The following is a 23,442-nucleotide window of genomic DNA, read 5'->3' as shown; positions in this document are numbered from 1 at the left end:
ACCTTATTCCACGATGAAATTGAGCCTAAAACTCGTGAAGAAATCGGAGAAGAAACGATGCCCGCTCAGGTTCCGAATTTAGATTCAATATTCGAGAAGTTTAAGGAACATTTGAAGTAACAGGGGTGTGGATTTGTGATGTGGGGGTGGAGGTGAACTTACGGTGTAAGTTTGGTTGGGATTGGGGACGGCGCCGCCGTACACGGCGATTGCGGCGCTAGGGTTTGAATTATTTGAGACGTTTGGGTGATGTTTGAAAGAAACCAATAGCAGATATGGAACGGGGAGGTGACGAAGAGGACATGGTGTAAATTTCAGGGCCATTGGACAACCGCCGCCGGCGGAGGCGATTTCCGGCCAGCGGCGCGCAGTGGTAGGCGATGGAGGGTTCTCTGAAGTGTGAGAGATGAGAGGCAGGGGGGGTCTGAAGGGGGGGGGGGGTATCGTTAGGACAATTATATAGTTATGGATGTAGGCTTCTCGAACCGTTAGATCTTGTAACCTCGACGGTCCAGATTTAACAGGCCGAAACGCATCGTTTTGGGACGGGGGCAGGCCGGGTTAGGGAATGGGTATGGACCAGGCGGGTTTCAGGGGTTTATTTTGGGCTCAAGACTTGGGCCTGGTGGAGGAATGGCCCAACTGCTCTCTTCTCTTCATTTGCCTTCTTTTCTTTTTATTTCTTTTCTAATTTCTTTTTAAATTACAACTAAAAACAAATCTAAATTAATTCCTAAACCTCGATTAACCCTAAAACTAATTAAACCTATATGATAATTAACACAAAATAAATTTAAAAGAAACACTACTCAAAATCAAAGTCAAAATTAAAAGTGCGAATTGAAATATTTTTGTGATTTCTTTTTTTTATAAAATAACGTGATTACTAATTAATGCAAAATGCTAAAACTAGCTCCTAAATGCACATGCAACACCCCTTTTTAGTATTTTTCATTAATCAAAATGCACAGACAAAAATGCAAACAATTAACAGAAAATGCCACAAAAATCCACAAAATTGCAAAATAATGAAAGAAATCATTTTGTTTGAATTTCTGGGAATAATTCATATAGGGCAAAAATCACGTGCTCACAGACACCAATTGAAGCAAACACAAGACTCACGACTGTTGAGTTTGACAGATTGACTGGAGCAGCTGATGATCCTGTGCTTGAAGATATGTCAGGTTATCAAAAACTGGTAGGTAAGCTGATTTACCTTACTATCACACGCCCAGACATTTGCTTCCCTGTTCAGGTCCTTAGCCAATTCATGCAGCAGCCCAAGAAATCACACTGGGAAGCAACCTTGAGGGTGGTGAGATATATTAAAAGCATCCCTGGTTTAGGAATTTTTCTCAGTCATAAGCCAGCTACTCGATTGACTGCCTATTGCGACTCTAACTGGGGAACATGCCCCAATTAGGGGTGTTCATAAAAACCCGAAAAACCGAACCAAACCGAAAACCAAACCAAACCGACCAAGAAAACCGATACTTTTTGGTTTGATTTGGTTTTGGTTTTGAATTTTAAAAACCGATCAAATTTGGTTTGGTTTTAGTTTTAATCAGAAAAAATCGAAAAAAACCGAACCAAACCGACTATAGGATTAGCTATTTCAAATTTATTATTACACTTATATATATGTATATTTTTATGCAAAGTTTCAAAAAAATTATGGTAAATGTTAATAGTTTGCACTTTTAGTATAGTTCTTTACCTTTACATTCTAGTTTGATTGGTAGTTTTCTTTTGTTAAGTGTAAGAATCCATTTCGTGTTAAAAATAATATATTTTTAATTGAGTCCTTAAATTATTCATCACTATTTGATTAAATTATCATCAATATATCTTGGTAAATAATAGATTTCTCAAAAGGCAATTGATTTGATAGTGTCACGTTGAAAATGTGGTCGCCGGAATATGTGTTTGGTAGTGTATGTCTTATATTTAAGAAAAAACCGACAAATAACTGAAAAAACCGAAAAATTGACAAAACCCGACATAAACCAAATCGAGGAAAACCCGACTTAATTGGTTTGGTTTAGTTCTAATATTTGAAAAACCGACTTACTTGGTTTGGTTTCTTTTTAGGAAAAACCGATCCAAACCGAACCATGAACACCCCTAGCCCCAATACTAGACGATCAGTCACAGGATACGTGATTAAGCTGGGTGATTCTCTAATCTCATGGAAGACAAAGAAGCAGCACACAGTCAGTCGAAGCTGAGCTGAAGCTGAATATCGAAGTATGGCAGCCAGTGTGGCAGAGATTGTATGGCTAGTTGGGTTACTATAAGACTTACGTGTGACCGTTTCTAAACCAATTCAACTTCACTGTGATAGCAAAGCAGCCATCCAGATCGCAGCAAACCCAACTTTTCATGAGCGTACCAAGCATATAGATATTGATTGTCATTTCGTTCGAGAAAAGATGAAGGAAGGCCTTATTGAGACCAACTACATTGCCACACAGTCTCAACTTGCAGATCTTCTCACGAAAGGTTTGGGAGTCAGTCAACATCATCTTCTCCTATCCAATCTAGGAGTGTTCGATGTCTTTCACCCTCCAGCTTGGAGGGGAGTAATGAAATGAAGAGAAGCAGGCGCAGAATAGTGCAAAGTGTTAGACATTAGCACTAACTGTGATTAGCTAGAATTAGCTGGCATAGTTAGTGCTACCAATCTGTTAAGAGTTAGTTAACAGTCATGTGAAGTGCACGTGTGTGAGGTGTGAGAAATGTGTATATAAGTTGTGTATCAACTCATTTTACAGATTGAATGAAACAATTTCCTTTCTTCTTCTTTCACACCATTTCTTCATCTCGAAGAAATACACAACAATTCAGATTGCATGGCTCAATTTCACAATAGTGTTTTGGCCAAACTTCTAAAATCAGCTTATTTTGAGAAATGCTTTTCTCAAAAGTACTTTCCAAAAAAGTGCTTTTGGTGAGAAGTAGTTTGTGTTTGACTAATTAATTTGAAAAGCACTTTTGAGCAGTAATTAGTGTTTGACCAAGCTTTTGAAAATTGCTTCTAATAAGAGTATTTTTCAAAAGATCTTCTCATAAAAGTGCTTTTGGAGAGAAACTGCTTTTTTATACTTCTCAAAAACTGCTTCTACTTCTCCTCAAAAATACTTTTTTTTCTTCCAAATGCTTGGCCAAACACCTTAATTTTTGGCCAAAAGCACTTTTGGCCCCAAAAAAACTTGGTCAAACATGCTATTACTGCTTTAACAAAAGCACAAGCTAGCCAATACTTCAACCTAGCCTTATGTAGATGTGCTACGACACAGGCTTTTGCCTGAAGTTTCCCAACGCTTACTATAATTTTTATAGGGAATTTATCCTATATATACAACAATAGGAACTTATTTACCTATTTTCTCTAGGTTTTGTAGTTTTTAATAAGAATCTAGATTTTTCTTACAAATTGTATATATTTCCCCTTAAAAAGCTTCTGCACCATTATTAGTGCCTTCAATTAAGGGATTTGATTATATCCTTCCTTTTTTTTTTCCTCTTCTCTCTCTCCTTCTATGCAAATCTACGCCCTAATTTCTTCGATTTATTTGCCTGACACACTCATCTATAAATTGGTCCATTCGAAGACAAAAAATACATAAGATTCTCGATCATAAATACATACAATTAGCATAAGCAAAATTCTCGTGCATTTTGATAGATATAGCGAGATTCGATATCAATTTCTTCTTCTCTAAATTCTATGGAGACAATAGCAATCATATTTTAAAATAATATAAAATACTTACTTTTTGTACGGTGATATTTCTTAAAAAGGAATCTTATGCAATTTTAAAGATCCATTGCAAAAATTAGAGGAAATTTGAAAATTTTCTACTTATCACGGTTCTACTCTAAAAAACTTATTCAATTCTGATATAAATATTGTATTATACTTGTATCAGTATTGTATCAAGTATTGTTCATATATTGATGCATCAGATACAATTCAGATACAATTCGAATACAAATTTGATACAATCCTAAAAGAATTCTAATACAATTCTGATACAACTTAAAATCAACTCTAAACTTAAACTGATACAATATTGTATTATACTTGTATTAGTATTGTATCAGGTATTATTTTATATATTGATGTATCAGATACAAGCTAGATACATAAGTTGTGATACAATTATGATAAAATTCCAATCTTCATCTTCTTAAAGTTTCAATATGAAAATTCCACCTAAAACCAACTTTAACTTAAATTATGATACAATACTATATCATACTTATATTAGTATTGTATCAGGTATTGTTTTAGGTATTGATGTATCGGAAACAATTCATATGCAAAGCTGATACACGTATGATACAGTTATCATACAATCGTGATACAATTCTGAAACGTTTTTCTCTTTGAGTTTCAGTCTGAAATTTCATCTAAATACAACTCTAAACTTAACCAATAACCTTCAAAATTGAGATATAAACTCCAAAGAGCATTCTCAATTGTTTGCAAGAACACTCAATCTAAATACATCACAAATTGGTAAAAATAGAATATTGAATTCAAAGCTTCATTGCCAATGGCGAACCCTCTGTTGCTATAAATTTAGAGATAATGATGATGGATTTGTCAATTGTTGAAGATTTTCAATGGTTGTTGGTGCAATTGATTTAGAGAAACATATGGTGCTACAATTTTAGAGAGATAGTTACTTGATTTATGTGCAAAAGAGGGAGTTTTTGGTTGATTTGTATGAAAGAGAGAATAATTTTCAAATCTTTTGAAATTGGGAAGAAAATCGTGCTTGTATGTGGGGAATATAGCTGGCAGACGTTGGGAATAGGAATGGGGAGGGTTACGGTTACAATTAATCCCTAAATTTAAGAGATCCTTCTTTTATTATGGTTTTGTATATATATTAGTAAATATATATACACAGTGTAATTTTTAAGAAACCTAAAGAAAAGTGGTAAATATTTTTTTTAATTTATTTTTTAAAATAATTTAGAAAAGTGGTAAATAAGTTTTTAATATAGTATATTCCCATTTTTATAATTTGAAAAGCACTGAATTAGCTCAAATGGTAAGGTGAAAACTGGCCATGGGTGCAATTAATTCGTATATCTTCTTCAATGAAGGGGCATTTGCATCTATCCCCGTTTTTTGTGTCACGTTTTAACTTGTGCACGCTTTGCAAAAAAAATTGCAAGCGTACCCGCTTTTTCGCATAACTTCAGCATACGGGGCTGAAGTAGCAAAGCCAAACACGCAAAACTTCAGCATTCTAGTAGCCGGGCCTGAAGTTCAGCTCTAAAGCTGAAGTTTTTGTTTTGTAACTGGCGAACTTCAGCTCTAGAGCTGAATTTTTGTTTTGTAACTCGCGAACTTCAGCTCTAGAGCTGAAGTTTTTATTTTTGTGTTTTTGTTTTGTAACTGGCGAACTTCAGCTCTAGAGCTGAAGTTTTTGTTTGTAACTGGCGAACTTCAGCTCTAGAGCTGAAGTTTTTGTTTTGTAACCGGCGAACTTAAGCTCTAGAGCTGAAGTTTTTGTTTTGTAACTGGGGAATTTCAGCTCTAGAGCTGAAGTTTTTGTTTTTGTAACCGGGGAACTTCAGCTCTAGAGCTGAAGTTTTTGTTTTGTAACTGGGGAACTTCAGCTCTAGAGCTGAAGTTTTTGTTTTTGTAACTAGGGAACTTCAGCTCTAGAGCTGAAGTTTTTGTTCTATATTTGATTAACTTTAGCATGTTGTAGGAACCATGCCACGATTGCAAAAGTTAGTTGATCAATCCTTGGTTTACTGCACCGCTAATGATAAAATATGTTTAAATATGTTTACTATGATCCATATAATTGGTGCAGTCTACCCATTCTTATTATAGATTTGAGTTGTCTTCTACGGTCAGATGTTTTTCGCTAAGCCTTAGGCAGTTTTTGATTATAGGGCAACCGAGCACTTATGAGTGACTTCAAGCTCCAAAACACAAGTAGTATTAAGTTTTCTTGCAGAGACAGAATCTTAAAATTTTCGGGCACGTTTAATAATTACCAAGGAAGATAGAATACAACCAGCCACTTCTCAACTTCAAGAGGCGGATTGTAGCACCTACTACTCCTTCGTGATGATGGGTACTTTAAAATAATGTTTAAGTCATCGTTGTAGAAGAAGAAAGAAGAAAACGAAGGAGGAGAAGGAGGAGGAGAAAGGGGGCTGAAGTTGTTTAAAAAGTGAGTACAAGTTAAAAGTTTAAAAAAAAATAGGTATAGGTTAAATGGGGGCGACCAAATAGGGCGCCCCGTGCAATTTTTACTTGGAATTTTTACATTCCTATTCCATATAGGAAACTATATTACCCTTAATGTTTAAGGTTTGATTTAATTACATTTAGTATACCTAATTACCAATTCTATACCATAATGTGTTTTAACTGTACAATTAATGTATCGTATATCACTCCTTAATTAACGCTACCGNACGCTCTTCCGATCTTCCAGCATAATATACTGGAGTTCGGTGCACCTGTGTATGAACTCCAGCATAATATACTGTCGTATTTTTCCGGCTTTTGAACAGTGTTTTCGCTCAAATTTATTTTTACATGAAAAGTGGCTAAATATCGATTACTTTTGAAACTGGGCTATTTTTGAACGACCAGTTGTAAATCTGACTATTTTTGAATTTAACCCATTTTAAAGCATGCGGGCCTAGGCTCAAAGTGGACAGTATCACTAGTGGGCTAGATTGTTACAATTTGCACAAAGGGAATTTTTACATTCCTGTGCCACATAGGAAATCATATTACCCTCAATGTTTAAGGTTTGACTTAATTACACTTAGTATACCAAATTAACAATTCTATACCATAGTATATTTTAAGGGTACAATTAATGCAGCGTTTATCCCTCCTTAATTCAAGGTACCGTATATGCCACCCCTCCCACATTTCTCTCTCCCAAACCCTCACCCTCACCCACGTTTATGTACTGTGATTAAAGCGCTTGCCTTTTGCAGTTTTCTTGTCGCCTCTGCCACAGTAAACTGAAATCAAATGCGTAAGAATATCATTACCCCGAATCAAATTGAATAGTAGTAAAAGAAAAAATTCAATATTTAGGTGGTTTAATAATTGTAAGGTTAAAAATTTTGGTTTTACAAGTGCTCCATACTCAATGGAAGGTTTGCAAAGGTGACCTTCGAAGATTCTGATGCTGAAGAAGTTGCTGAAACTGAGGCGCCGGATATGGATAGAGAACGAGAGAAAGATAGATTGAGAGATAGAGCCATAGGAACTGCCCCAAGTAACGACGCTGCCATTGCAGTTGAACTGATAAATTCAAATGGTAAAAATAGTGAATTAGTTTCATTTCCAACAGGACACGTGCATACACGACATATGCCATCAATTTCATAGTCCCAATTCTCAAACAATATCAATGCTATAATCTATTGCAATATTTCTTATTTTTATCACAATAATTGCGTTTTTTCAGAAGATTTTGTAGAAGTTTTAGTCGTTTTGGATTTGTGAAACAGAAAATAATGCATCTACAATCAGAATACAAATAATCTACAATTCATCTACAAAATATCTACAAACTGGGTATATTAAATTTTAATATCCCAATTCTCATTCGATTGTAGTTTAATTGGGATTTTCGACATAATTGCGTTTTTTGCAGAAGATTTGTAGAAGTTTTAGTCGTTTTTGATTTGTGAAAACAGAAAACAAAGCATCTACAATTAAAATACAATTTATCTACAAAATATCTACAAACTGGGTACATTGAGTTTTTATATCCCAATTCCCATTTAATTGTAGCATAATTGTGATTTTTGACATAATTGCATTTTTCTCCAGAAGATTTGTCGAAGTTTTAGCCGTTTTTTATTTATGAAAACAGAAAATAAAGCATCTACAATCAGAATATAATTTATCTACAATTTCTGCAATATGTCTTCTTCTTCTTCTTCGAGTTTCAATCTGAAATTCAGTCAAAACCAAATCTAATCTTCACCAAAACCCCTCAAAATTGAGATATAAACTCCAAACCATATTCCTGATTATTTTCAACAACACCCAATCCAAACAAATAATGATTTTTGAAAACCCAAATTTGAATTCAAAGCTTTCAAGCTTTTTAATGGCTGTCAATGGTAGAAAATATCTGGAAGAATATTTACTTCCATAATTGTAGCGCGCCTAAATAGGAATATCTGGAAGAATATTTAGTTCCAGATTTGTAGCGCGCCTAATTAGGAAGGAATCAACTCCTAATAATTGGTATTTAATGAATGGTATATTTTTGTAGAATAACTGTGAACATGGTGGGTAAATATAAAACTATGCACATTTTTGATAATAAGGTTTCATATATGGTATAGGAATGAAAAAGTCTCTTTTTACTTCAATGAATCACACTTTTAGCCCATAGACACAAAAAATGGGCCTAAATAAGTCCAGCTTTCGTCCGTGGATCTGATTACAAAGTTGTGGCCTATCCTATAACCATAAAGAAGATCCTTAAATGCCAAAATTACCCCTAAACACCTGTTAAACAAGTTCCCCTAACAAGGTCTAATAAGTAAATTGACAAAGTAACACAGTCGGTTCATTCCCGGTTCTCCATGTTCCTCTGTTCCCGCAAACTTCTTGGATTCTGCAAAGTATCCGACCTAAACTAAACATAGCCTATTGTAATTCACAAAAAAAAAGAGAAAAAGAAAAAAAAAAGGATCCTATAAATCTGTTAATATTAGAGCTGTTGTTAGCATTTTCGGTGACATTTTCAATCAATTGGCTTCAAAGTAACCGTTTCAGAATCAATTTCTAGGGTTTTGACATTTTCAATTTCATGTTACCAGAATTACCAAAAATATGATGCTTTCACTTATTGGCCGCTCGCTCTCTAAGTCTTCTCGGTCCAATATTCACAAAGTAAGCTCACTAATAGCTCTATTTATGTAGATTTTATTTTTGAAAAATTTGTTAAATTTTTTTCCCCCGATTTCTTTGGTTTAGGGAATTGTATATGGTGGTGGATATGGCGTGAGGTCCGCGGTGCTGGATGAAGTAGCAACGTGCGGTGGGTCCATTACACGCGTCTATGGCGGGTTAAGGTTTGCGAGAGCCTATTTGACGTCTATTGGAAGTGGAAAGCAGGGGTTGAGTAAGGTGTATTTGTCGGAACTCGATTCAGTTTTTGCAAATCATAGGCTGCGGAGGTTTTTCTGTAGCGAAGGGCCAAAAAGAAGAAGTGAGAATAGATTTGAATAATTTGAGCATTTTCGAGAAATTAATTAATGTTTTTGTTGCTTATCTATTGAATTTGTTGTTTTGTAGACTATGAGAACTATTATCCAAAGGAGAAGAAAGAAGTTCCCAAAGGGAATAGTCAAAAGGCAGAGTCGGGCAAAGGTATGCAGTGGTGTGTTATTTACTTATTTATGTATTGGTTAATGTATGATCAAGGAAATATATGGATTTTTTCTAGTGTGAGTGAAGTTTCCTTTACGTATCGTATAAACCAACATTACAAACCTTGCATAATATTGGCATGAGATGAGTTTAAATGGAGTAACAGTGTCAGTGAGGATTCATATAGCCGTTCCTAACTTGTTTGGAAGGCATACTTGCTGTTGTGGTTGTTTTAATGCATAGACCAACAACTATCCGCTGTATGAATCCTTATGTGCTTCATTTGATATGTTTAATTCCTTGAACGCTCTATATTGTGTATTCATGATGCGATATTCTTGCGAATGTTGTTCTTTCATTTTGGCGTTAATATGGATATGCAATTTATTTAAGGAATCGGTTGTAGAATTATGAAAAACCACTGAGAAATCCATATTTTTCTTCTGTTTAATGTTTTATTTATGGGTTGTTTTTCAATGAATAAATTCTTGCTTTGGTTTGTATTGTCGCAGAGGAAGGTGCAGGTGAACAAGGAAATCCTCAGGAGAATTTCGTGAAGCTTAATTACAATTTACTAACACCCTTGTTATTTATTGGGTTTATTCTGTCATCTATCCTCTTAACTCCTCGAGAGCAGCAGGAGGTTAGTGGTTAAACAAAGTTTTTTCTCCCTTGCCGATCTTCTCGTTTCAGCTTTTTTCTCCCTTGCCCTATTAGAGTGTTAGCTCGATGTAAGAAATGATCTTAAACATTTCAATATTTATGTGAGCCAACATACCTCTACATTAATTCTAATGGAAACAAAAACACAGTTCAACGAATATATTTCTATGGAAAAATAGAATAAAATAGAATGTCTTGTAGAAGTCTTAGAATTAGTTACTTGGATAGAGGACGTTTAATGTAGGGTAGAAATAACAGTTCTTTACCTTTCCATGATTTGAAATTTTCTCCTTTAGCTTTTTGGCTATAGAAGATTTGCAGTTCAAATTTTCACAGAAGAGCTCATAATGGAAAAATGATCAGAAATGCACAACTTCTGTAAGTTGAGGCATCACATGGAAACATTTGCTGGTAGATATCGGATAGTAATAAAGACTAGGTAGGTTTAGCTGTCCTTAAGTGTGTGTTTGTTCTTTTCGGAAAGCGGTAGGGTGATAAAACTAGCTACTGAGTGCTGGCTCAAAATCGAGGCAATGAAGCCATTGCTTTATGCCTCAAAAATTAAAGGCCCAAAACTTGAATTATTATATGCAATATTATAATATACTCCCTCCGTTCCAGTTTATGTGAATCTATTTCCTTTCTGGTCCGTTCCAAAAAGAATGACCCCTTTCTAAATTTGGAAACAATTTAGCTTAAACTTACAATTCTACCCTTAATAAGAAGCTTTTATAACCACACAAATAATTTGGGCCCCTTTTTAACTTGTTTAGGACCACAAATTCAAAAAGTCTTCATTTTTTCTTAAACTCCGTGCCCAGTCAAACAGGTTCACATAAATTGGAACGGAGGGAGTAATTAATTACCAAAAAAATATTATAATATAATTTATTAACTATTATTTATTAAAGATTTCAAATTTATATTGCTTTTTAGGATTTTTTTGAGGCTGTTTCGGCAGGGTAGATGCTGTAAAATTCTTCACCTCTCATTAATTAGTACGTTTGCCTCCTTTTGATTGCGTTTTTCTCTTCCTCTGCGTATATTCATTCACTTTCCTATTTTGACTATTTACTTTCCAATTTCAACTAAGTTTTCCTAAATCAGATATTTTGCTTTGTCCTGTTTGGTTAATCTAAATTAGAGAACAAATCTTTTATCTCATTAATACATGAATTTTATTAAAAAAGTTTAAGGCCTTTTATTAAGCTTTGGATTTAGGCCTCTAGTTCTACCCCGCCTTACTGCTACTATGTTCTTCAAGAGATCATATCATTTGCGTTATATTGGGGATTTACTCATGGGACCATCTTTGATATGCTAGAGCTTTTATAGTTCTACTGATCTGATGGAGATTGTCGCCTTTTCCTCATATGATACTGTTTTTCTGGTCTAGCCCGTTAAAAAGACAACATTTTTCCAGTCCACAATGTAAACTTTTTTCCTTTGTTATTCGAAGGAAAATTAACAGTTATGGAAGACTTGATAATGTTTTCCTATGAATATGGCCTTTATGGTAATATAAAGACTTAGGTTCTTATATGATACACCGGCTTTGTGTTACTAGTTAGTATTACCTGTTTTTTACAAATCCAAAATTCGGTTTATCGTTGCCTGGAGTAGAGTTTACAGCTCATGTCAGAACAAGAAATTCACCATTTCTATTATCCTATTGATGACAAGTTTAGACATGAGATAGTGGCCATGTGTTCCACTAGCTAGTAAATTGCCTACTTGTTGCATGAACATGGAAAATCAGACTGTATCTCAGTGCTCATTCTACGTCACACAACCATTTGCCTCTACTTTTGCCGATATTTTGTTCTTGCTTAAACATATACTATTGAGGAAGAATTTCTGCTATGTATCTGTGAATAATTGAAACGATGTGACTTTTTCTAAATGTTTCATCGTTTAACTGATGATTGGTGAGTAAAACAGGTTCTAATATAATCGAGGGGCAGTTCTGTTATCTTCAGTGATTGATTGTCTTCTGTAATTTTCTTTCTGATCATCTTATGGTGACTTTGTAAATGTAAATTTTCAGATTAGCTTCCAAGAGTTCAAAAACAGGCTACTTGAAGCTGGTCTTGTTGATAGAATTGTTGTTTCTAACAAATCTGTGGCCAAAGTTTATGTGAGGAGCTCTGCACCCGGTCCTATTCAAATTGGTGATGACACTATTCAAGGTCCTGCAACTGGTAGAAATGGTACAAGAAATGCAAGCCACTACAAGTATTATTTTAACATCGGGAGTGTTGAGTCATTCGAGGAGAAGCTTGAAGAAGCACAGGAAGCATTAGGAATAGATCCTCATAATTATGTTCCTGTTACGTATGTTGATGAGTTGAATTGGTTCCAAGAAGTGATGAGGTTTGGTCCAACAGTGTTGATTCTTGCTGTCCTTTATTTTATGGGACGAAGAGTGCAGGGCGGAATAGGTGTTGGAGGCCCTGGTGGAAAAGGTGCTCGTGGAATATTTAACATTGGTAAAGCACATTTCACGAAAATGGATAAAAATGCCAAGAATAAGGTGAGTCCTAGTTTCTAGCCATGCATTAGTGTCTGACTTGGGTGCAGATTCAGAAGTATTCGTAGTGTTTTTAAAAGCTAGATTTGAAGATGTTTCATGTCATGGTATATCATGATTAATTCTTGGAAAGTCTGTTGACATGTTTTGGTACAGGTCTTCTTCAAAGATGTGGCTGGATGTGACGAGGCAAAGCAAGAAATCATGGAGTTTGTCCACTTCCTTAAAAACCCAAAGAAATATGAGCAGTTGGGAGCCAAAATACCCAAGGGTGCTCTTCTAGTGGGTCCTCCTGGGACTGGAAAGACACTTCTTGCCAAAGCTACAGCTGGAGAGTCTGGTGTACCTTTTCTCTCTATTTCTGGGTCAGATTTTATGGAGATGTTTGTTGGTGTTGGACCAGCCAGAGTTAGGAGCTTATTTCAGGAGGCACGACAGTGTGCACCTAGTATAATTTTCATTGATGAGATTGATGCCATTGGTCGAGCAAGAGGGCGGGGTGGCTTTTCTGGAGGACATGATGAACGTGAAAGCACTTTAAATCAACTGCTTGTTGAAATGGACGGCTTTGCAACCACATCAGGTGTGGTTGTACTTGCTGGCACAAATAGACCTGATATATTAGACAAAGCCTTGTTAAGACCCGGTCGATTTGATCGTCAAATTACCATAGATAAACCAGACATAAAAGGCCGTGATCAGATATTCCGGATCTACTTGAGCAAGTTGAAACTTGACCACGACGCAGCCTTTTATTCACAGAGGCTTGCTGCTCTAACACCAGGATTTGCCGGAGCAGACATTGCAAATGTTTGTAATGAAGCTGCTTTAATTGCCGCAAGAAATGAGAGTACAATAATTACAATGCAACATTTTGAGTCAGCAATAGACAGGGTAATTGGAGGTCTCGAGAAGAAGAATAAGGTATCCGATCCTCTGTTTTTCCGTTCCACTATCTACTTTGCATTTATATTTCATTGGTGGATAGCTAGCACATTTCCTACACTAGACATTTCAAATAATGTTTTTTGTTCTGGATTGTTATGGAATACATCGTTTTCAGCTTGAAATGTTCAGATTTGTGTGACTTATCGCAAAATAAAAAATGAAAAGAGAAGTGCTTGGATTTACATATCTACCACTCAGTTGCTACTAGAAAACATATATCATTATGATAAGGGCATTATCTGAAGATGTTGTCATTATTTTCTGGGGGGAGTGATATATTGATATAATGGTCTACAAGTTTTAGAGCTGATTATAAAATTAGAATTTCTCTATTTTCCTTTACAGTATTAGGCAAGTATTTCTTTTATTTCACTTCCTCTCCCTTGTTTTGGGGGTGGGGAATGGTGGGAGGTTATGAACACTCAATGAAGTGTTTAACCTGAAAAAAATGAACTTCTAATTTGATGAGATACTTATGGTCAATTGGGTGCAAAACACTCTTCTAAAGGTGAGCCCTGAAACTCCTTGTAGCAGAAGGAAAATTTTGATTTTAGGTGGCTAGGATCCAAATATACCCATTCAATATTGTAAGAATAGCCGCTTTTATCCCAGTGTCCCACAAAGTCAGCTACAACTGGAGTGACCATTTGTTGAATATCCTGTCAGCCAAAACTTTGCGTGCATCATCGGTCCGAAGGTATTCAATATTTGAAGGGTTGAGTTGGAAGTTATGATGACCTTTTGGTCCTTTGCTGCTGCATCCAGGGATGTCCATTAAGTTTTTTGGGAATGTTTGGTTATGGGTATTGAGCACTATTTATTTTGTGTAAGAATTAACATTATGGAGCATATATACTCCGGTTTAACACCAATGTAACTGCTTCTGGTTGACTTGAGATGAGTATGGAACCCACTTGGCATGGAGAGGGTAGGTGGGCAAAGCAAAGGTTGACCTTTCCATGCGCTCTGGTCCTTTTCTATGCATTCTGGTCCTTTTTCTTTTCTATTTTCTTCTTTCTACTTTTTTTAAAAAGGGAAGTTGGGAGGACGCCCACTTTTGGAGAAGTATGCAGTGACTAGTGTTAGAAATTTCCAGTTTTAGGTTGGAATGTTAAACGTAATTTTTGTGTTTGTTTTGGATGATGTCACATTTAAAAGCTTTCGTTGGGCTCTCTGCAGGTCATAAGCAAGCTAGAGAGGCGGACAGTTGCCTACCATGAATCTGGTCATGCTGTTGCTGGTTGGTTCTTGGAATACGCAGAACCGTTGCTAAAAGTGACAATTGTTCCTCGTGGTACTGCAGCCTTGGGATTTGCTCAGTATGTTCCAAATGAAAATCTTTTGATGACTAAGGAGCAGCTATTTGATATGACATGCATGACTCTTGGAGGTCGAGCTGCTGAGCAGGTGAATATGTCAAAAAAAAAAGTTTTATCTTGCTTTCATATTTTCTCCTGTCGACACTAAGAATTGTTAACTTGAAACTCTTCTCACCTGTGGGCAGTGCGGAGGTCCCAAATATAGAATTCAATACTAAATTGTATTCCAGAAGCCAACTTTTAGGTACAGGGCAGAAACCTTATTATGCACTGTACGGATACTCTGTCCCGCAAGTAACTTGAAACTATTCTGACCATGTGGGCAGTGCGGTGGTCCCAAATATAGATTTCAATACTAAATTGTATTCCAGAAGCCAACTTTTAGGTACAGGGCAGAAACCTTATTATGCACTGTACGGATATTCTGCCCTGCGAGTGTGCTGTTATTTTGTTAGTCTTCTGAAGTATGTTCTTTAAGTAACATGGGAAGGTATTGAATTATAGTGTTAAGTTCTTTTGAACTCAATATCCTGCACAAAACGGAAAAGGACCCCCTAAGACTTCCTCGCCACTTCTTTTTTGATGAAGTAACTTGTTCATTGATGGCATCAAGAAGATGCAGTAGTACAAAAGATAATACAGCAAAAAGAACTAAGTCAGCTCTAATACATGAAATGCTAATCTAAGACCAAGGTGCTGACAAAGTTCAGAAAGCTATCAGGGGTGTCTACAGGGGACTATTTGTGCCAACTAAAAAGAAACATTATGCACCTAGCCTTAATAGAGAGAATTGGAGTTGATACACCATCAAAGCATCTCCTATTTCTTTCTGTCCATAAACACCAAAAAATACTAGCAGGGATCATTCTCCAGACTTGTTTGATGGCGTTATAAACTTTCCATGTATTCCAGTTTCTAAAGGCTTCCTTGGTGCTCTGAGGCATGACCCAGTTGAGTCCAAAAAGTGAGAGAAACATGTTCCACACATCAGCGTCTACTGGACAGTGTAGAAACAAATGGCTGTTGATTTCTTCATTGTTCTGACACATGTAGCATCTATTTACAATCTGGAAGCTTCTTTTCCTTAGATTATCCTGAGTGAGGCATGCATCTTGTAGTGCAGTCCAACAAAAGCAGGTGACTTTTAAAGGAGCTCTTGTTCTCCAAATAAGCTTCCATGGCCAGCTTTCTACCATTTCATTTTGTGCTGTCAAAGATGTATATCCAGCCTTGACAGAATAGCAACCTTCCTTGGACTTGCCCCACTTTAGCTTGTCCACTGCATGAGCATTGATTCCATTATTCTCTAGCCTTGACAGTAGATTTAGCAGCTCCTCATACTCCCAGTCTTGTATATACCTTGTAAGAAAAATGTTCCAACTGTTGTTTTCCCTGTATTGAGCAATGGATGAGTCAGGATCACAAGAGATCTGATAGAGGTTCGGAAAGTCATCTTTTAGAAGACAGTTCCCTAGCCATTTATCTTTCCAGAATTTGATGAGTGTCCCACTTCCTGCAGAAAAGTAGGCATTCTGATAGAATTCATCCCAGATGAGTCTGCTAATGTATTTCCAAGGTCCAAGAATTAGAAGACTTCCTCACCACTTCTCCGTAACTTCCCCCGTAAAAACAAGGTTCCCTAGTAGAAGATGAAACTTATGACTTAAGTAGAAGGTGAATATCTTATGACTTAAACTCTGGGAGTTCCATAGTTCTCGTTAAATCTAATTAGGGCGTAAAGTTATGCAACACATCTTTAGGCATATAAAAAGAAGGCTTCTTTCCAAAGACCTAACTTTTGCAGATTAGTGTGCTTAATAAATGGAATGGGACCGATATGTCATATGATGTGCAATGATGTTGGCTTTTATATTATCTGCTTTCGAATCTTAAAGAAAAAAAAGCTCAACAGAGCAGGAGGTCAGGATAAGATGGCTCTGATTTGAGTGGAGTCTTATAGGATAAGTTCCTTACTAGTTTACTATCTGACAACATTTAGTTCCTGTTATACATGAATATTTTGTTTGTTAAATATTATTCAGAAGCTTCAATTTTCTACCATTTTAGCAGCTTGACTTTCGTACCTTCTATCGGCTAAATAAGATTTCTGAAAACGTAGTCATTTGGATTTTATTTGTTGACTAGGTTTTGATTGGGAAGATCTCGACTGGTGCGCAAAATGATTTGGAGAAAGTCACGAAAATGACGTATGCCCAGGTGGCAGTCTATGGTTTCAGTGACAAGGTTGGTCTTCTTTCTTTCCCACAAAGAGAAGATGGATTTGAAATGTCAAAGCCTTACAGTAGCAAGACAGCAGCAATTATCGACAGTGAAGTTAGAGAATGGGTCTCCAAGGCCTATGAACGCACAGTTCAACTTATAGAGGAGCACAAGGAACATGTGGCTAAAATTGCAGAGTTACTACTTGAAAAAGAGGTCCTTCATCAAGAAGATCTGGTCCGGGTATTAGGTGAACGACCATTCAAGAGCCTTGAGCCCACGAACTACGATAGATTCAAGCAAGGATTTGAAGAAGAGAACACAGAAACCAAAAATAACCCTGGAAATAAGACTGTAGAAGATAATGGATCATCATCGCCTGTCGAACCTGAGGTTGTCCCAGTATAGTTGTGGGATGGTGATTTGTAAATGAGAATGTGGTGTTGTGGCTGTCTGGTATTCACTTAGTAGAAAATTGTAGAAGAGAGAAGAACAAGTCTTTATATTAATAGCACAAAAATCAGTTTTTCAGTTTGTGCACCCCATGATATTGTGAAAAAAAGAAGAAGAAAACAACAAAAATGAGGTGAAAGAAATACTGTAATCTAATTGTATCAGATACGCAAGGGCTGTTTCTCTTAGTAGTAGTTGCTCACCGGTATGTCTTGTAGCCAAGTCAGAAGCCCTAATTTCCGCAATAATTTTATTTACCCGACTTCCAGTGGCTGCAGAAATCTAGTTTACCAGACTTCCAGTGGGTGTAGAAATCTACTTTACCAGACTCCCACTTGCAGTGCGTTATTTCTGTCTGTTTGCTCATAAAGGGCTATATAGTCATTATAGTCCTTTCGATGCAATAAAGTTACATATTGTCTGGTTATCTTGGATGTACGGGGTGTTTCCATGGGTTTGCCTTAGTACTGTGTTCATACCATTGTATTGAATGATCCCAGTCAGTTGCTTTCTGCTCGTATAATGCATACAACTCTGATTGATGGTTGGGCAGGTTTTATGGTTTTGTATGAGTTTGCGGTTTTGATCCTTTTAATATTGTTAAGCAGTGACTGTGCTAATCAGATAGCAGTGCCTTTGGCAGGGAATTATGCCTATTCAGCATTAAGAGGGCGTGTAAAGCCTGTTGAATCAATAGCAATTGTATGCAGTCCCAAACCTATGCTTGTGATATTTTTTTTTATTTTCTTTTTGTGTGGATAAAGTGAACCAGGAAAATAGTTGTTGCCTTGTTGGAATTGAATGAATCTTGCACCTGAATGATGTAAGGTAGGGTTGCAATCAATAAGCTGTAACTCTAGAGTGATTTGTCTTTATGACTTTGGATGGGGAGGTTGCAACTCTCAACTTTGTTCTAGAAAAATATCTCCAAGATACTTGGCTTAGATAGAAGCATTCAATGGTTCCAATACCTTCGCAGGATAGGCGCTTTCGTCGTCTTTTGTTCTGTGGGACAGTCCGATTGAGAACTGAGGAGGGACATCCTTTTGTTTTGGTTTTACATAAGACTGATAATGGCAGCTATGATGTACAAAAAACATTGTCTTCGACCTTAAAATAAACACATAAATTGTTTGATACTTTTTCTGTGGCTGACCGTTGTTTGGCGGTTGATTAAAATGAAAATCTTACTGTACTAGTCTACTAATATGACATGTCATTTATATGCAGATATTACATCTTCTTAGTTGGCTGGTTACTCTTGAATTGTTGCTATTCTGGATTTCACATCATGTCTCCTCTAGTCTGGCTTCTACGTTCCTGGATTGATGCAACTTTTCTCTATTAGTTCACATGCATGCTTTCTTTTCTTGGATGTCCCTCTCCACTGTGGCAACTTTAGGTGTGGTGACCTGGCCTGAAGGATATAGCGATAGCCTTCTAATGTTAGCTTGGTTGGTGGGCTTGTATTTTGGGACTTTCTTTTCTTTTATAGTGTTTGGCCAGCTGGCGCAGCTCGACTATTTCTTCGAGCACTTGCCACCTCGCGCCAACACAAATACTCGAGTAACTGTGGTCACTAATGTTCAGGCAGGCAGATGAGAGTATCACCTAGAATTTTTGGTCTATGCTGAGGCTTGAACGAAGTCTCCCATGATTTCCACCCGCTCCATTGACGGCTAGTTCACTCTTATTGGTTTCATTCCACACCTTCACGTAAAGATGAGGATAAGGTTCTCTTGGGTACCAAATAGTATTGACTTAATCTAATATCTTGATTTCTCTCCTGTGTGGACTGTGGATTTTGTATTCTTCATAGAAGTTGACCACTTGGTGTAGCTAATGCCAGGTCAGAATTTTATACAAATAAAGGTGGGCCTCTAAGATGTGGCAAAGTCTATACCTACAGTCATCATCTGACTTGCACATTTAGTGGCAAACAAAAACACTTAAATCTGTGAAGATGAAAGAAATGCTACTATCCTTTTCCTTGAATACTTACCTCACTTAATGCAGATAATAAGCAGATTCTATGGCTCTCATAACTCTGCTTTTTAAAATTCTTTTTTTCCTCTTCATTTATATAATTCTGTTGTTGTTTCTGATCTACTGTCTCTTTTCGTCTTCTTGAAACGAGGGTTTATCGGAAACAACCTTTCTATTCCTCCGGAGTAGGGGTAAGGTCTGCGTACACATTACCTTCCCCAAACCCCACTTGTGGGATTTTACTGGGCTATTGTTGTTGTCTTCGTTAATATGATAAGCCCTTTGTATGAAATATTAATGTTCATTTGACAATGTTACAACTATTGCATCAGATAAGCACTACAATGACCCCTGACAATTTGAGGTGAAATTTTGATAAATACTGATGCACAAGGACTAGACATGAATGGCTGTGCTAAAAATGTTAACTACAATGCTTTTTCTTTACACTTATTATTTTGGACTGGACTTGCTAATTTTTGACAAGTGGGCTTTTGTGAATAAAAGCAAAGTCATGAAAAAGCACCTAAATGACTTCCTACTTGGAAAGCAATAAAGAAGAAGATTGTACTTAATAAAACTTTCCTTTTTCTTTTAAATGCCATGGACCAATCATTGGTTGTGTTACTTTTGTTGCTTGTACTATTAAATTTTTCTAATTATTTGGTATCTGAAATTTATTGATCCGATTAATCAAGATTTTACTTGGTTTACTACTCACTTTAGAAGAAGTATTTCTCACAACAAATTTCTCCATTCTCACGATTCAAACTTGGGATCTCTTAATTAGTTTGAAAAGCTCCCACCTATCCCACCACATCTCTTAGTTATGTTGTTATATCATTAACTATTTGTCTTCCCAAAAGCTATAATCTCAGTATTTGCTAATGAACAAGGGTGTCACCATTTCCATTAGTGTATAGTTTCTTACAAAATTTGTTAATGGACTAATTTAGTAGCACTTTTTCTGTCTTTATCAGGGCTATTTGTTAAAGTAAGATTGGCAATCTAACTTTACCAAAAAATTATAAAGAGATTGCCAATCTTAGTAAATGTTGAATATGCAAGCACTCTTAAGTTGCAATAGAAAAAAGGGCATATTTAAGCTACAAACTTGTTGTATATTTACAGACAATATTATAAGTCCAAACCGAAAGATAAAAAGGGAAAAAGAGAGTGTTGTATATTTACTTTTCTTTTCTCATGTTAGGCACAAGCAAATGTCTTTATCCAACTAAAAAATGTCTAACCCCTTTTCTAATTCTTTTTTTGGATTTAAATAATCAACAAGATTGTTACCTTGCTGGTGTTATTGTTTGTTGTTACCGTTTTTTCTTTGCCATCTTTTCTTAAGCCAAGGGTATATCAAAAACAGCCTCATTATCTTTTCAAGGTAGGAGTAAAGTTTACATGCACACTATTTTTTCAGTTGAAATTATGCTGAGTTTATTATTGTATTGTACCGTAACTATGGCCTCGAGAGAGAATAGAGATTTATCCAAAATTTTTAAGTCAAAATGTACGGAGTATAAGGAATCATGTTGTCATATGTGGATCATAGGAAACGATTTAAATATTATTTACTTTGGGCGAAATGGCTTCGAGGCCACTTAAACTTATACGAGATTTTAAAGTCGATATTTAAAGTTTGAATTTTCCCATTTTAGCACATCAACTCAATCAATTGAGTATAAATAAACCCGCGTGTAACTCAATTGCCTGAAAGAAGAACACGTCAAATGCTAAGACCATTTATTATTTTACATGTGTCATATGTGGGTCCCTTTTTTAAAACTAATTTATCAAAATTAATTTCTTATTTTACTTCTTTCACTATTTCTTCCACACATCTTAGTGCTGCCATCGGGAAAAAAATCCCAGCCATCACTTGACCCACTCAATCAACCATGAACTTTCATAAAATTCCTTCCATCTTTAACTTCTAACACTATTCATAAAATTATTCCCCAAGTCAAAGAGTCGATGGGCCACCCACTAAAATTCGGTCAAGGCAACAAAAGAGCCGGCAGAGCTATGTCAAAGAAGGATACGAATGGTGAAATCAGAAAGAGAGAAGAAGTCGGATTGCATAAGTAGAATTTTTCAACCAAAATTTGTCAATTTTCCGATAGTCTTTCTCTTGCTGTCTTCCAATTTGAGATCGATACAAAAGGGTAGAGGAAGTTAATGTGAAAGAAAGGATTGATAATTTTTTTGACAAAATCTATTGTTTTTCTTTGTTTCTCACTACTGCTGGGCTGTGGAACAAAACGAGGAAGAATCAAGGTAAGGTTGGAGTGGGGGATAAAGAAAAGAAAAGGGGAGGTAGGGGGAGGTGCAGACGTCAACGAGGAAAGGGGAAAGAAAGAGAAAGGGGTGAGGGGAAATAAGGGTATTACTTATTTTGGAGGGGGGCTTATTTTCTTTCTTTTTTATTTGTAATTTTTTTCTTCTGCCTTTATATTTTTTTAATCAAAATTATCGTAGTCACGCACTTAGTTTACGTGACTTGCACACACTTTGTCCATATCACCTCTGCCACTGCCACTGTCACATGTGCATGGTCAACAGTCAAATAGATTTATTAGTTACCAAATATGTAAGTTTGAGTGTTCAAATGGAAACGATATAAGTTCGTATATCGGCTTTACAAATGAAAGCAAATTTAAGTGACCCACGAGGCCATTTCGCCTTTACTATATCTTGGAAGGCATTATTGGTCATGTCCTGCCAAATTTGCATCTAAGGAACATTAACCAAACAGCTTACAATTATGAGAACACAGTTGAGAACCTTAGAATTTGACCTCATGTTTATGTACAATTATTGCCAATAGTAGTTTTAGTATTTATACATCATTATTACATGAGATTAGGACAAGTCAAAGAATCATACGAAATAGCTTAGGTTATAATTAGCCTTATTCTTCCCCACAAGAGACTCTATATATGGGATTCACGTTCTCCTTGGATAATGATGTAAATGTATTTTTTAAATGTTTGAAAAAAAAATGTATCAATCCCAATCTTCAATCCTACAAGGTCTACCTCGTGATTTTTACTCCATTAAACAAGACGTAAAATTTTGTAGTATTATTTAATTTTTGCACTTCACTTTTAGTTTGTGTCTGAATTACTTGACTTAAAGAATCACGTTCTTTAACAGACAAAAAATTGGGTAAACAAAGTTTACCCTTTGTCTAGGTGTACCTTAAAATAATAGTTTGGAGGAAAAAAAAAAATCAATCCCATTTAAAATAAGTAAAGTTTCTTCAGCTTTTGATAATTTAGATATGTTGCAATTCATGTGAAAAGGGTAGAGATGTCACTGCAAATAAATAATCATAAAAAAGATTAAACCCATTCACATTATATTTAATTAAAAATAAAATGTAAATAATTGATTCTTAGGAATAAGGATCCCCGTTGCTGTAGCTTTCGAGAAATCAGATTTCACCTACTGGAATATCTGTGAATAATTTATTAAATAAATTAACGCAAACAATCAGGAGAATCAATTAAAATAACATATGATTTAATATGTGTCATAATCAGAGCCAGCCAGATGGTGTAAATAATTTAAGTCGAAGAAGATTTCACGTGAAAGCGTTAAAGAACTGACACTTTCAAAAGAAACAATTAGTTGGAAGCTCCCTAATTAACTAAGGTCTAAGTATATTAGTATGTGTCAAATTTGTCAATTGTGTATTTATCTTTAACATCTTTTTAGGCAGAATAGATCTCCGAATTAGATTACATTTATTTAGTTTATGCCTGAAACCTACGTTAGCCTAATTAATAATTACCCTCTAAATTTGGCAATTTAATAGCCTCGACCCCCTGGACGCTGGCGTACGAAGAACACAAATGTACTTTCTTTTACGCACGTGAGAAGGTAAGAATTCGAAAAAAAAAAAGTTTCCA

General features: G+C 35.9%; 2 protein-coding genes across 2 annotated transcripts; both read left to right on the top strand.

Moving 5' to 3' along the window:
* The first annotated feature begins 275 nt into the window (after positions 1-275).
* On the top strand, positions 276-1,426 carry LOC109241412 (uncharacterized mitochondrial protein AtMg00240-like). Its single transcript, XM_019408155.1, has 2 exons — positions 276-307; positions 1,075-1,426. Exons 1-2 carry the CDS (start codon positions 276-278, stop codon positions 1,424-1,426), a joined length of 384 nt encoding a protein of 127 aa, XP_019263700.1.
* A 7,193-nt stretch (positions 1,427-8,619) lies between these two features.
* LOC109241418 (ATP-dependent zinc metalloprotease FTSH 10, mitochondrial-like) lies at positions 8,620-18,180 on the top strand. Its single transcript, XM_019408161.1, has 8 exons — positions 8,620-8,920; positions 9,005-9,239; positions 9,326-9,400; positions 9,913-10,043; positions 12,111-12,596; positions 12,750-13,517; positions 14,721-14,948; positions 17,006-18,180. The coding sequence occupies exons 1-8, from the start codon at positions 8,861-8,863 to the stop codon at positions 17,486-17,488; spliced, it is 2,466 nt and encodes an 821-aa protein (XP_019263706.1). The 5' UTR covers positions 8,620-8,860; the 3' UTR covers positions 17,489-18,180.
* Positions 18,181-23,442: the final 5,262 nt, after the last annotated feature.

The sequence above is a fragment of the Nicotiana attenuata genome, unplaced genomic scaffold (assembly GCF_001879085.1).
Source record: "Nicotiana attenuata strain UT unplaced genomic scaffold, NIATTr2, whole genome shotgun sequence".
NCBI classification, from domain to species: Eukaryota; Viridiplantae; Streptophyta; class Magnoliopsida; order Solanales; family Solanaceae; genus Nicotiana; species Nicotiana attenuata.
This window is presented reverse-complemented; position numbering and strand designations above follow the sequence as displayed.